At 49.2% G+C, this 15,347-nt stretch overlaps 1 protein-coding gene across 17 annotated transcripts in view; it reads left to right on the forward strand.

The window, feature by feature from the left end:
- Positions 1–15,347, forward strand: part of LOC100736974 (protocadherin gamma-C4) — a 189,180-nt gene that overhangs the window by 151,761 nt on the left and 22,072 nt on the right. Inside the window, exon 1 of one of the 17 annotated variants that reach the window (XM_085014847.1) lies at positions 5,027–7,609. The exons of 15 other annotated variants lie outside the window; for them this stretch is intronic. In XM_085014847.1, coding sequence (XP_084870973.1) covers positions 5,177–7,609 — 2,433 coding nt within the window. In that variant the 5' untranslated portion in view covers positions 5,027–5,176. Of the gene's footprint in view, positions 1–5,026; positions 7,610–12,508; positions 15,098–15,347 lie in introns of those variants that run through there. One more of the 17 variants, XM_085014846.1, reaches the window with a different exon arrangement.

Consider the following 15,347-nt stretch of genomic DNA (forward strand, 5'->3'; position numbering starts at 1 on the left):
CTGCAAATTATGTAGCTGGTCCTGGTACCAAGTGTTGTGTTTAGGAAGGAAAGTACATAATTTAATGTCCATCTTTGAAAGATTGTTTAGGTTTCTACCTGTGAGGTGGAGCTTAGGGAAAGCAAACGAGGAAGTAAGAAAACCAGAAAGGAAGCTGATGGTACTTAAGGTGACTTTGTCTCAGGTGGTGGCCGCGGAGGGGAGAGTAATGGATTGAGAATATACTTTGGCGGTAGTAAGCATGGACCTGAACTGCTAAGGAATTACATGTGCAGATGCAGAAAAAGTTAAGACTCAGATGACAATTTTTGACCAGGCTGGAAGTGCCTGTTATTAGGTGGGGAACGCGGGAGAGAGAACTGATTTGAGGGTGTGGTTGAGAGTTGGCTTGGACATGATACTGCGCGAAAGAAGCCAGATACAAACAGCTGTGTATTTTGTTTCCTTTTTTATGCGTTTGCTTCTAGAAAAAGCAGAACTATAGAGAAAGTAGATCAGTGGCTACCTGAAGCTGGGGGTGGGAGCAAAGATTGACTGCAGACAGGCATCAGTGAATTTTGGGGGGTGACGGGAATATTGTCAAACTGGGTTGTGTGTCGGTTGTGTACGCTCTAAAATTTCTGCAGGTCACTGACAAGGTGAACTGGACGGCAAGTACAAAGATTAAAAGAAAAGATGGTGATTACGTCAAGAAATACTAATATTAGGAGTTCCCGTCATGGCGCAGTGGTTAACGAATCCAACTAGGAACCATGAGGTTGTGGGTTCGATCCCTGCCCTTGTTCAGTGGGTTAACGATCCGGCGTTGCCGTGAGCTGTGGTGTAGGTCACAGACGCGGCTTGGATCCCTAGTTGCTGTGGCTCTGGTGTAGGCTGGTGGCTACAGCTCCGATTAGACCCCTAGCCTGGGAACTTCCATATGCCATGGGAGCGGCCCAAGAAATGGCAAAAAGACAAAAAGACAAAAAAAAAAAACAAAAAAAAGAAGAAGAAGAAAAACTATTATTATTCTCATTTTAAGAAGAAAATAAAGAGAAGTTAAAAATAAAAGCTTCAGGGTTACACAGCTGCTAAGTGTAGTATCCTGTTTTGTAATTCAAGTTTTTTGACACTAAGGCCTCACTCTTGACCATTGTAATATAGTCACTTGCTGTTCTGAAAATTACGTTCGCTGCATCTTGTTGATCAGAGGCTCTTTGGGAGCATAAGACAGAGAGGAAAGGAGATAGAGCCTGGGAAACTCTCATGACCCTGTACACTCGTACTTCTGTTTCCCCCGGATGTGGGTGACAGCAAAGTTTTGTCCGTCTGAGTTACAGCACCACAGCTCCCTTGGCTCTTGGGAAACCTGTTTTCTCTTCCAAATCATTAAGTTAAGAAGTAGTTTCATTAGGCCTACTGGTAGCTTAAAAGAGTCCCTGTATCTGTATCTTCCACAAATGCTAATTACTCCTAGAGAAAATGGATGCCCACAAATGAATATATACAGTCCTTAGTGTATTTTATGATTACTCTGCCATTAGCATAAAAGTTGCTGTATTAATAAGCATTAAGGATGGGGAGATAATTGTCAAAGGCACAAACTTAAAGTTAGGAAATGGGTAAGTTCTGGAATCTGATGTAGGTGATGTACGTGAGGTGACCGTAGTTAAAAACATTGTAGGAGTTCCCATTTGTGGCACAGTGGAAACAAGCCCAACTGGTCTCCATGAAGACACAGGTTCAATCCCTGGTCTTGCTCAGTGGGTTAAAGATCCTACATTGCTGCAAGCTGTGGTGTAGGTCACAGATGCAGCTTGGATCTGGTGTTGCTGTGGCTGTGGTGTAGGCCAGCAGCTATAGCCCCAATTCAAACCCTAGCCTGGGAACTTCCATATGCCTCACCTGCCGTAACAACAAAAAAGTATTGTAGTGTAACAACATTGTAGTGTAAATTTATTAAGAGAGTAGAAGCTACATTTTCTTAGCATATGTGTTTAAAAAATGGTAACTAGGAATTCCCTGGTGGCTCAGTGGGTAAAGGATCCAGTGTTGTCATTGCTGTGGTGTGGGTTTGATCCCTGACCCAGGAATTTCTGTGTGCCAAAAAAAAAAAAGAAAAGAAAAGAGAGAAAGAGAACTAGCTGAGATGATGAATGTGTTGGCTACAGTGTGTTAATCAACTCAGTATATGCATGTATTAAGTCACGTTATACACCTTAAATTTATGTGATTTTATTTATCAGTTATACCTCTCTAAAGCTGGGAAAAATTAAGCATTAAGTGCCAACTGTGCTATCACTGAGGATATAATAATAATCAAAACAGGCATGGTCTCTGCTTTCCTGCAGCTTTTTTTTTTTTTTTTTTTTTTTTTTTAATGAGAGAGGCAGGCATTATGCTTAAACAAAATAGAATTATAAAATTTTAAATTGTGCTAGGTTCAACAAAGGAAAATGGAAGTTTCTCTGAGGGAGCATAACAAAGGATCCTGGTTTTAACTAGTGCCTAAGAGAAGACCCCTATTAGGAAATAACACTTCAACTGAGCCTTGAAAGATTTGTAGAAATTATCAAAGCAAAGGGAAGGAAGTGAAAGAAGCTTTCCTAGGAGAGGAACAGCCTGCTGAAGAGCTTGGTTGATGACCCTGAAAGCAGTTTAATAGAGTAGAGGGGGAAGGCATGAGAACTTAGATACTATGCAAAGGATTTGGTATTTTATTTCAGGAATGGTGGGATGCTGGAGTTGCATCGTGGCTCAGCAGAAACACATCTAACTAGCATCCATGAGGATGTAGGTTCCATCCCTGTCCTCTCTCAGTGGGTTAATGATCCAGCGTTGCTATGAGCTGTGGTGTGGTTGCAGACACAGCTTGAATCTGGCACAGATGTGGCTGTGGTGTAGGCCAGTGGCTACAGCTCTGATTTGACCCCTAGCCTGGGAACCTCTATATGCAGCAGATGGGGCTCTACAAGGACAAAAAAAAAAAAACTTAAAAAAATACTGAGATGCTTCTGGGCAGTTTTGGGGCCGGACAGTCATAGGGAGAAAGATCAACTTAAAATTTTAAGAAGACCACTTTGGCTACTATGAAAAATAGCTCCAAGGAGGGTTCTGCTGGCTTAAGAAGAGATCTTAGGAAAACTAGGGGTCTTATTATTAGAGGGAAAACTACTTCAGCTTTTAAAGCTGGTTGAATGTCAATTAAGTGATGGTGAATGAGGGAAAAAATGATTAATAAATGGGTGTATCTGAAAAACCCCCTAGATCAGTGCTTCTCAAACATTAATGTACATTCAAATCACCCTGGCATTTTGTTAATGCAAGTTCTGATTCAGTAGGTCTGGAGTGGGGGCATTTCTGCAATGCCCATGCCATTGGTCCTTGGCTCTTTGAGTAGCAAGTGGTTCAGCCATATATGTTCTAAATTCTATATTCTAATCTTCTAATACCTATCAGCCTTCTTGGTGGTCTGGACAATTGTTGTATTTGAGTATTTAAAAGTGGAGGTTTTAAGAGATGAGTAGAAAGGGATGCTAGAAAGATATAAGTCAAATACGGCTTTTCATCTCTTCAATAAGTATCTTATATTTAGCTTCCTATATGTCTGTCTAACCCATCTGCCTACCTCCATACATCAGGGTTCAGTTAAACTTCAGAAAGGACTATATGCAATCGAAACGATGTCCAAGATAAGTGTACGGAAATAGTAGGGGATTCTTCTAGTATCTAATGGGGTGATATGCGCCATTATTAAAGCTTACCCTGTGCCAGGATTTTATCAGCCTTACTCATTTAAAAAGATAGGACTCCAGGAACTCTTAGAGGGTAGTTTCTTGTTGGAGGATGTACAGCTCAGTTCTACCTTTTTTCACATCTGACTCTTCCTCATTATCCTAGTCATTACTACAATCCTAAATGAGAAAACTTGAGGCTCTTTATCATGGCTTCATATTTCTGATATCTTAATCATTTCAGAAAGGTCCCAGGTAGTAAATAAAGCTGGTCTTTTTTTTTTTGGAGGGGAGGGGCTCGTTGATGAGGCGGTATTATCCTTATTAGAAATGAGATTTCTGGGAGTTTCCGTTGTGGCTCCGTGGTAATGAATCAAACTGATATCCATGAGGATACGGGTTTGATCCCTGGCCTTGCTCAGTGGGTTAAGGATCCAGGGTTGCTGTGAACTGTGATGTAGCTCAGATTCAACCCCTAGCCTGGGAACTTCCATATGCCACGGGTGCGGCCCTAAAAAATAAAGTAAAAAAAAATAAAAAGAAATGCAACTTCTCTTTGTGGCGTATGGCACAACATCTTGAGAAACAGATCAAATAAAGGGAGATGTTAGAGACTGCACTCTGATTGAAGTTAGGCTTCTTGGGGAAGACAGGACAGGAAAATCTCGCATTGCTCCCTGGTTCTTCAGAAATAAGAGCTAAGCGACAACGTCCAACTGAAAAAGAAACCTGAACTGTATTTTTAAATTTCATAGAGTTAAACCAAACAGATGGCAGTTGTTGTAGACTGTCTCTGCTGAGGAAGTGACCTGGAATTCTACAGTCTCATTTGGTAAGAGATAAAACTGCAAATATTAACACCTCCGACAGAAAGGCTGAATGCCTCCCTACACGTGCCTCCTTAAGGAGGTAAGTTGTGCTCAGTCCTCCAACAATGCAGATAGTACTGTGTTGTTTTCAGTTTGGTTTGAACCCTCTTTCATGGGATTCAGGCTAGGGGCGGAAGTGTTTAATAGGCCTGCGTTCAGCCTCAAGACTCGCACCAGGGCCAGCTTCATGACCTTGCAGTTAGCTTTCCAGCCAAGGTGGGCTTCCGATGTGCAGATGCGGCCAAGGAGCTCTGGCTGTAACGTCTGGAAGGGAGCCCAAGGCAAGAAGTTCCCGGCGCTAGCGCCTGTCCCGCTCAGGAGAGCCGGGCGCTAGCGCATTCCTCGTGCAGTTATTGGCTGGGACTCTGCGTGCCGCTGTCGGCCAATGAAGACGCCGGAGCCCTGGCCCCGGCCCGTCCCCTCTCGGCGCCGCGGGATGAGGCAGAGACTGAACAGCCGGCGAGCAAATCAGCGGCAGCGGGAGAGCCATGTCCGACTCGGAGCCCAGCGCCGGAGCGCTAACCCATTGAAAGTTTCTCGGCGGAAAAGCGGGGACGACCTGGACCCCGCTGAGAGGAACTGCCCTCGAGTGAGATGGTCCCGGAGGCCTGCAGGGGCGGACTGGTGAGCACCGGGAGAGTGGTGGGAGTTTTGCTTCTCCTTGGCGCTTTGCACAAGGCTTCCGCCGCCCTCATTCGCTATGAGATCCTGGAGGAAAGAGAGAAGGGTTTCGCGGTGGGCAACGTGGTGGCGGACCTTGGCTTGGATCTGGGCAGCCTGTCAGCCCGCAGGCTCCGGGTGGTGTCCGGAGCTAGTCGGAGATTCTTTGAGGTGAACCGGGAGACCGGACAGATGTTCGTGAACGACCGCCTGGATCGAGAGGAGCTCTGCGGGACGCTGCCTTCCTGCACCGTAACTCTGGAGTTGGTAGTGGAGAGCCCGCTAGAGCTGTTCAGCGCGGAAGTGGTGATCCAGGATATCAACGACAACAACCCCTCTTTTCCTACCCGGGAAATGAAATTGGAGATTAGCGAGGCTGTGGCGCCGGGCACGCGCTTTCCGCTCGAGAGCGCGCACGATCCGGACGTGGGAAGCAACTCTTTACAAACCTACGAGCTGAGCCGCAATGAGTACTTTGCGCTTCGCGTGCAGACGCGGGAAGACAGCACCAAGTACGCGGAGCTGGTGCTGGAGCGCGCCCTGGACCGGGAGCGAGAACCAGATGTCCAGCTGGTGCTGACAGCGTTGGACGGAGGAACTCCGGCTCGCTCCGCCAGCCTTCCTATTCGAATCATCGTGCTGGACGCGAATGACAATGCCCCCACCTTCAATCAGTCCTTGTACAGGGCGCGCGTCCCCGAGGATGCACCTCCTGGCACTCGCGTGGTGCAGGTCCGTGCCACGGATCTGGATGAAGGCCCCAACGGCGAAATCATTTACTCCTTCGGCAGCCACAACCGCGCTGGCGTGCGGGAACTATTCTCCTTAGACCTTGTAACCGGGATGCTGACAATCAAGGGTCGACTGGACTTCGAAGACGTGAAACTCCATGAGATTTACATACAGGCCAAAGACAAGGGCGCCAATCCCGAGGGAGCACACTGTAAAGTTTTGGTAGAGGTGGTGGATGTAAATGACAATGCCCCGGAGATCACAGTCACCTCTGTGTACAGCCCGGTCCCTGAGGATGCCCCTCTAGGAACTGTCATTGCTTTGCTCAGCGTGACCGATCTGGATGCTGGCGAGAACGGGCTGGTGACTTGTGAGGTTCCACCAGGTCTCCCTTTTAGCCTCACATCTTCCCTCAAGAATTACTTTACTTTGAAAACCAGCGCAGCCCTGGATCGGGAGACTGTGCCAGAATACAATCTCAGCATTACGGCTCGAGACGCGGGAGCCCCTTCCCTCTCAGCCCTCACGACCGTGCGCGTGCAAGTGTCGGACATCAACGACAACCCTCCCCAGTGCCCACAATCTTCCTATGATGTTTACGTGGAGGAGAATAACCTCCCTGGTGCTCCGATTCTGAACCTAAGCGTCTGGGACCCCGACGCCCCGCAGAATGCTCGCCTTTCCTTCTCTCTCTTGGAGCAAGGAGCTGAAAGTGGGCTAGTGGGTCGCTATTTCACGATAAATCGTGACAGTGGCGTAGTGTCATCCTTAGTGCCCCTGGACTATGAGGATCGGCGGGAGTTCGAATTAACAGCTCATATCAGCGATGGGGGCACTCCAGTCCTGGCCACCAACATCAGCGTGAACATATTTGTCACTGATCGCAACGACAACGCCCCCCAGGTCCTATACCCCCGGCCTGGCCAGAGCTCAGTGGAGATGCTGCCTCGAGGTACGGCTGCCGGTCATGTGGTCACGCGGGTGGTAGGCTGGGACCCGGATGCAGGACACAACGCCTGGCTCTCCTACAGCCTCTTGGGTGCCCCCAACCAGAGCCTTTTTGCTGTAGGACTTCACACAGGTCAAGTGAGCACCGCCCGCCCAGTCCAGGATACAGATTCGCCCAGGCAGACCCTCACAGTCTTGATCAAGGACAACGGGGAGCCATCGCTGTCCACCACCGCGACCCTGACTGTGTCGGTAACCGAGGAATCTCCCGAAGCCCGGGCTGAGTTCCCCTCCGGCTCAGCCCCCAGGGAGCAGAATAAAAATCTCACCTTTTACCTACTTGTTGCTCTAATTTTGGTCTCTGTGGGGTTCGCAGTCACCGTATTGGGAATAATCATATTCAAAGTTTACAAGTGGAAGCAGTCCAGGGACCTGTACCGAGCCCCGGTGAGCTCCCTGTACCGAACACCAGGGCCCTCTCTGCACGCGGACGCGGTGCGGGGAGGCCTGGTGCCCCCGCACCTCTACCATCAGGTGTATCTCACCACCGACTCCCGCCGCAGCGACCCGCTGCTGAAGAAACCTGGCGCCGCCAGCCCACTGGCCAGCCGCCAGAACACGCTGCGGAGCTGCGATCCGGTATTCTATAGGCAAGTGTTGGGGGCAGAGAGCTCCCCTCCTGGACAGGTAAGGGTTAGCAGGTCATCCTGGAATGATATTAATGCTTTTTGAGTCTTGCATCACTTTCAGGAAGGTGTGGGGCCGTTTTTGCATTTTCAGTGATGAAGATTTTTTTTTATGATGTATCCACATTTTCATCCCGCCCTTCCCAGATCAAGCTTCATGCCTTAGGCGGTGGGGGGAGGAGCAGTCGCCCAGCTAGGGTGTGGTTTGTGGTCTCACACAGTGTGGAGTTAATTGACTCATCTGTGGGCCCAGTTCACACCCTCAGCTCTGACTTGCCATCACAACTAACCAATCTTGCTAAAGGGCCATTAAGCTATAACTCAAGATCTCAGCACTCAGAGCTTAGCTTGGTGTCATTTGCACTGAGTACAAGCCGATGGATACTTGTAACCAGTGGCAGCTGCTAGGAATATAAAAACTACCTCATCCTGCCATCTTTCAAATGGTTGCCACACCTGCATGACAATTCATAGTTTGCCGATAATTTTCCTTTGCCTCCACAAATCCTGTACCTCATTCTCTGGTGACTTTTTATGAAAGAAATAAAATTCCAGGGTCCTTTGAATTTTACTTCAAGCCCACTACTGAAATGATGTGGACATTACTTATAAAATACATTAATGTTACAGTAGTAATGCTTTTGTACTATAGAAAGTTTGGAAAATGTGTAACAGTATAAAGAAAAAAGAAATTCTATTCCTCAAATCCAAAGGTAACCACCATTAATTATGAAAGTAGTCATTTATTTTGAAAATAAGTTCAGACAATCAGAAGAAGGTGAAGTACAAAATGGAAGCCCTTTGTACCCAAGTGTTAACTCCCTGTCCTTTCAGCGTGACTTCTTTTGGGCAGACACATAATGCAAAAGGTGGGTCAGCTCATCCTGAGAAAAAGATACTGCATCCATTTAGTCACGTGGTATGCAAGTCTTTGTCTTGGAGCAAAACTCACCTGTAAGTGTCTCACTTCTAATTGTGGGAGAACCACTTTTATTTTGTTATTAATAAACCTATTATTGCCATCAACCCTTGAATTCTGGCGTTAGACATAGGAAGCTCCACCACTTACAAACTAGGAGTCCGTGGGCAAATCGATGGCTTTTCTAAGGCTGTTTTCCATGTGCGGAAAGGGAGAAACAAGGGTCTTACGGGATTAGTGCATTATATGATGTATGCACAGGGTCTGGTGTATCATATGTGTTTAAAAATTCTTTATTATTTTTTATTAGTTCTTTCCTCACCCCAAATCTTAAACACACTTTGGAAATGAGCGTATACGAAGACAGCCAAAAATGACAAAGTAGAGGCACAGACAGATAGGCTAAGGAAGGACAGAGGCCAGAGAGAAGCAGCTGCTGCTCTTCTGGTCAAATTGGAAAACAACTGGCATTTTCCCCAGAACAATGTTCTCAAGCTTGGTTGCACGCTAGAATTACCTGGGGACCTTTTAAAAATTCTGAAGCCCAGGCCACATCCCAGACTGCTTAAAGCACGGTCTCTGGGGGTGGGACACAGGCATTAGAATTTTTTTTTTTTTTTGAAGGTCCCCAAGTGATTGCAATGGGCAGACAAATTTGAACACCATTGCTCTAGCATGTTTTCGAAGTGAAGTGTTATTCCAGTGTTCCCAGAACTAGGAGCCAGCCTTATTGGGCCAGGCTGAACTTGAAAGAAAATTCTGTGATACTACTTCCCAGCCCTAAAACGTTACCTAGAAGAGCTTGAGGGGAGCATTGTAGGCAGGACCTAAGATATTTCAGTCGTCCAGAGAGAAAGTCGTCCTCAACCACTAACACCGGAGCAACTGTTTCTTTAAAAATCCAGAGCTGGGCAGTGGGTATGGGGTTTCTTGTGGGGGGTGAAAATTTTTTTCTATAATCCTACTCTGGTGATGGTTGCCTCGTTTTAGTATTTGTGAATAAACTAAAAAGCATTGAATTGTACACTTTAAGTGAATTACATGGTGTAATGGATGAATTATAGCTCGGTAAAACTGTTGTAAAAATCTAGAGGTGGGAGAATCACTTATCTGGCATAAAAGGTCAAGTCTAGGATAGGTAGGGTTCAGGCTATTATGAAATAGTCCACCTCAAGTAATAAAGATTGTATGCCTGTTTGTTGTGTGAACTTGCAAATAAAAGGGACCTCTAAGAGGTCGAGTTCTTAGATACTTAAAGGCATCAATAAAGGGCCGGTTGACCATTACAGGGATGAGAGACGGGTAGAAAAATCATGTAAGATGCTGTAGAAAGAGGCATTATTTCTTTCCAGACTGATCAGGGGCGGACATGGGGAGATGCTAGCAGTGCACATGCTAGCTGAGCTTTACAGGGGTCTCCTAGCCTTTCTGAGCCCCATGTTCTCCTTTATACAATCCTTCAGCATGTGTGAGAATGAAAAGGAATGCACATAAAAACTCTGTACTTAATCTAAAGTACTCATATAAAGTACAAGTATTCATTAACTGTGTTGAACTAATAAATGCAAATATCCCTCATTCACCCTTTACTGGGCATCCTTATGTGCCAGGCACTTTAAAAGATGAAAAGAGACCATCCCTGCCATAATGGCACACGGAGTACGATAGGAGAAAGACATGCACACACACCAAAACCTGGTGATCGAGGTCTGTATCATACAAGGAACAGTGGGAGGAAAGACAAGGAACACCTAAGTCAGTCTGGGGAAATCAGGGAGACGCCACAGAGGTGATGATGCTGCATCTGAGGGGGGAAAGGGGAGGGGTGCAGGGAGGGACCCTTGCCGGAAATTCGATGCAGAGCGATAATGATAATTTGTGATTGCTGAATCTGAAAGTGTGTGTGTAAAACAGTCTTTGCAGGAGATAAAGTGAAGCAAGTCAGCAGGCCTTGCATCTTGACTTAACCCTTAGGCTGTGTCCAGGAGTTTTTATTTTATTCTCTATCCATGATAGTCCTTGCGGAATTTTGAGCGGACATACTTAAGAGGTCGTCAGGGTTTTCTTCTTTGTTTGGGAAAGGTTATGGTGGCAGTCATAAGGGAAATGGATTGGGGATCCTGGGTCTGCAGACAGAAGGAACAGTTAGAAGGCTGTTAAAATACCGGAGGTGAAGATTGATAAATGCTCGAACTGGCACAGTGACTATAGATGCAGGAAGGTGACTGGAGTGAAATCAGGAGGAGTCATTCATTGACTTGATGTATAGGGTGTGTGGGAGAGGAATGCGTCCAGGACGACCCTCACTGCCCCTCCGCATTGTGACTGAGGCAGCTGCGTGATAGTGAACCCTGCATAACACCTGGTAGGTCAGACTGATGTATACCTGCATCATTCCCATGAGAGAGGCTTAGGTGTTGTGGGCTAAAAAAAACACAGAAAGCAGATAGCTCCCATGGAGACCAGAATGTTGGTTGCTAGCCTCACCGTTAGAAGGATATTCTTGAGGATCAAGGGTTTGAGAAAAGAGCTGGGAAGGATAATCTCAGCTTTTGCCACTGGTTTTGACAGCCAGTGAGGATTCAGATGAATTTTTAAAAATCGCACGTTGATGTTCCCGCTATGGCCTATGGGATTGATGGCATCTCTTTAGTGCCGGGACACAGGTTCAATGCCCGGCCAGGCACGGTGGATTAAGGATCCAGGAGGCTGCAGCATAGGTTCACCAACTGCAGCTCGGATCTGATCCCTGGCCTGGGAACTCCCTATCCTGTGGGGTGTCCAAAAAAGAAAAAAAAAAAATCTCAAAAAATCTCAGGTCCGGATCAGGCTGGATTTTTTTCTTTATGCTCTGGTGTGTTGGCCACTTGAATTACACTGTACAGGTAACGACACTGCGAGTTGACCTGTGTTTCTGCATTTGTGCAAGTTGGTAGCTAGCTTCAAGGGAAGGTCTGGATCAGGGTGGGAGTGGGGTGCGATCGAGTTTCCCCTTCCAAATGGCCCCCTAGGGCTAAGTGAGAAGCTTGTTCTTTTGAAACCGTCTCTGTTGGTAATTAACATCATATCAAGCACGCTGTGGTGTCAAATAAAGGAGATTTGTGGGCACCAGGGCTCCTGGTAACTGATGTCAGTCATTCAAAGAAGCTATTACATTTTTGAACTTGAGCGGCGTGCCAGGTAATGAGATCTAGTCCTTTGCGTCTCCCAGACAAACTGATTCTTTACTGATTTGGAACATCGCCCTCTCCCCCCCTCCCCCCACTCCCGTGCTTCATCTCCTTCCATCCTGCCCTTGAAATCAATGAATGGTAATTTAGTATACCGCTAGGGAGGATCTGAATAAGAGAGGTTTGGTTTCTGCTGCACCTTCTGTTACAACACAAGTGTGTACTGCATAAATTTAATTGGCTACATGAATGTGTAAGTCTTTTCTCCAAAGAGAGGAATACGTTTCTGAATCATCTGCAGAGGGGCAGAGTTTTTAGCATATGGCAGCACTTCTAATTAGCTGTTGCTCTAATACAATCGGTGGGAGGCAGAGGCTACTCCTTTAGAATATTAGTGGGTGACAGCACTGGCTTGAACAAAGTGACCAGTCTCAAATGGCTACTCACTCTCTGGGCTGCAGGTTGCTAGGGCTCAGGCTGTCGCTGTTTTCCCCGCCGAAAAGGGGCGGGGTTGGGGGGGATTGGTGTGGTAAGGAAAAAAATAAAAGCCAAACATACATGTTGTCTGCCTCTCCATAGAGGTAATAACCCGTGGGGGGGAAATGCTGTTGAGCGGGAGGAAGGCGAAAAGATAGATGGGTTTTTGTTTTTTGGTTTTTTCCCCCCTGTCTTCCCTTCCAATGCTGCGACGCATTAACCCTGCTGCTGTTGGGATGTGCTCTGCTTAGCCTATTGGCTGAGCCCAGGAGCCGCCGTCTGCCAATCGGGTGGTGGAAGGCAGACAAATCTACCCCGCCACCAGCAAAAAAACGGCGCGTAACCCTTGCCGCGCCGGCCCAGCCGCGCCAGAGCTGGCGCGGGGAAAGGGAGATAGGTGTCTCCAGCTGCTGTGGCCGTTTGGGGCGGGTCGGCGTCTTCGGCTTCTCGGGACCAGAGAGAGAAGGAGCGGGCGGCAGCAATGCTCCGCAGGGTGAGACGCTGGGTGGCAATCGGCCGGGGGGCTCCCCTTTTGTTCCTTCTTTGCCACCTGGGTTATGTTTGTGGGCAGATCCGCTACCCGGTCCCAGAGGAGTCACAGGAAGGGACTTTTGTAGGGAATGTCGCCCAAGATTTCCTCTTGGATACAGAGAGCCTGTCAGCTCGCAGACTGCAGGTGGCTGGAGAGGTGAACCAAAGACACTTCCGTGTGGATTTGGACAGCGGTGCCCTGCTCATCAAGAATCCAATCGATCGCGAGGCACTGTGTGGGCTCAGCGCCAGCTGCATCGTGCCCCTGGAGTTTGTGACGGAAGGGCCTCTGGAAATGTACCGGGCAGAGGTAGAAATCGTGGATGTGAATGATCACGCCCCCCGGTTTCCTCGGCAGCAGCTGGACTTGGAAATTGGGGAGGCAGCTCCTCCAGGACAGCGTTTCCCTTTGGAAAAGGCTCAGGATGCCGACGTGGGGAGCAACTCCATCAGCAGCTATAGACTAAGCTCCAATGAACACTTTGCATTGGATGTCAAGAAGCGTAGCGACGGCAGCCTGGTCCCCGAGCTGCTCCTGGAGAAGCCTTTGGATCGGGAGAAGCAGTCAGACTACCGCCTGGTGCTGACCGCCGTGGATGGAGGGAACCCCCCGAGGTCTGGCACCGCGGAGCTCCGGGTGTCCGTGCTGGACGTGAACGACAACGCCCCAGCCTTCCAGCAATCCAGCTACAGGATTAGTGTGTTGGAGAGCGCGCCGGCCGGCATGCTGCTCATCCAGCTCAATGCCTCCGACCCGGACCTGGGTCCCAGCGGTAACGTCACCTTTTCTTTCAGTGGTCACACCCCGGATCGTGTGAGGAAGCTTTTTAGCCTGCACCCCACGACTGGAAAGCTTACGCTTCAGGGACCCCTAGACTTTGAGAGCGAGAATTACTACGAATTTGACGTCCGGGCTCGAGACGGGGGCTCTCCAGCCATGGAGCAACACTGCAGCCTTCGGGTGGATCTCCTGGATGTGAACGACAACGCCCCCCACATCACCGTGACCTCAGAGCTCGGGACTCTCCCCGAGAGCGCAGAGCCTGGCACCGTGGTGGCGCTCATCAGTGTGCAGGACCCCGACTCGGGGTCAAACGGAGATGTGAGCCTTCGCATTCCCGAGCACTTGCCCTTTGCCCTCAAGTCGGCCTTCAGGAACCAGTTCTCCCTGGTGACTGCTGGGCCCCTGGACCGGGAGGCCAAATCCAGCTATGACATCATGGTCACTGCCTCCGATGCTGGGAGCCCTCCTCTGAGCGCCCACAGGACTATTTTCCTCAATGTTTCGGATGTGAACGATAACCCACCCTCTTTCTTCCAGAGGTCACACGAGGTATTCGTTCCGGAGAACAATCGCCCCGGGGACCTGCTTTGCTCCCTTGCAGCCTCCGACCCAGACTCTGGCTTGAATGCGCTCATTTCCTACTCGCTCCTGGAGCCTAGAAATCGAGATGTGTCGGCCTCCTCCTTCATCTCTCTGAACCCCCAGACGGGAGCCGTCCATGCTACTCGGTCTTTCGACTATGAGCAAACACAGACGCTGCAGTTCGAGGTGCAGGCCCGGGATCGGGGCAACCCACCGCTTAGTAGCACCGTGACGGTCCGTCTGTTCGTGCTGGACCTCAATGACAATGCCCCAGCCGTGCTCCGCCCTAGGGCCCGGCCTGGTTCCTTATGTCCCCAGGCACTGCCTCCGTTGGTTGGTGCTGGCCACCTCGTCACAAAGGTGACCGCTGTGGACTTGGATTCAGGTTACAATGCTTGGGTCTCGTACCAGCTCCTGGAGGCCCCAGACCCCAGCCTGTTCGCAGTCTCCCGCTACGCAGGGGAGGTGCGCACGGCCGTGCCCATCCCGGCCGATCTCCCGCCACAGAAGCTGGTCATTGTGGTAAAAGATAGTGGTAGCCCACCCCTCTCTACCTCCGTCACCCTCCTGGTGTCCTTGGAAGAAGACACTCATCCCGTTGTCCCTGATCTTCGGGAATCTTCAGCTCCCAGGGAAGGAGAATCCCGCCTGACCCTCTACTTGGCTGTATCACTCGTGGCAATTTGCTTTGTCTCCTTTGGTTCATTCGTGGCGCTCATCTCCAAGTGCCTGCGTGGGGCTGCCTGTGGAGTGACCTGCTTTCCTGCCGGCACCTGTGCCTGTCTCACCCGATCTCGAAGGAGGGAGGGGCTTCCTCCCTCCAATGGGATCCTCCGAATCCAGCTCGGGTCGGACGATCCTATCAAGTTTGTTGATGTGGGCGGCCACTCTCATGGCTGCACACCCTTGGCTTCTGCACCCACGCGGAGCGATAGCTTCATGATGGTGAAGTCACCCAGTGCGCCTATGGCAGGGGAACCTGTTCGCCCCAGCTGCCCACCCTCTGATCTTCTCTATGGGCTAGAGGTGAGACTTTTGCAGGCTCAGCCAGCGCTGGAGGGTTATTCGCACCCAGGCCTGTGGCTGGGCCGTGTCCCAGAGGGTCTTGGTCTCTTTGTAAGAGCCCGTAGCGACGTCGGGCCTTTCGTGAGTGGTAACTGTGTGATCGGTGCCGTGCTTTGGAAGTGTTTGGTGACGAGTACTTGGGGGGGGGGGGGTTATGCCTGTACCTGAGAGTAAGAAATGAGAGTAAGTGATCCAGGACCCCAGGGTATCG

Source organism: Sus scrofa, chromosome 2 (genome assembly GCF_054392235.1).
Source record: "Sus scrofa isolate SSC_HxYL_T2T_F1_AM1 chromosome 2, Sscrofa_HxYL_maternal_Yorkshire_Landrace_v2.0, whole genome shotgun sequence".
Lineage (NCBI taxonomy): Eukaryota > Metazoa > Chordata > Mammalia > Artiodactyla > Suidae > Sus > Sus scrofa.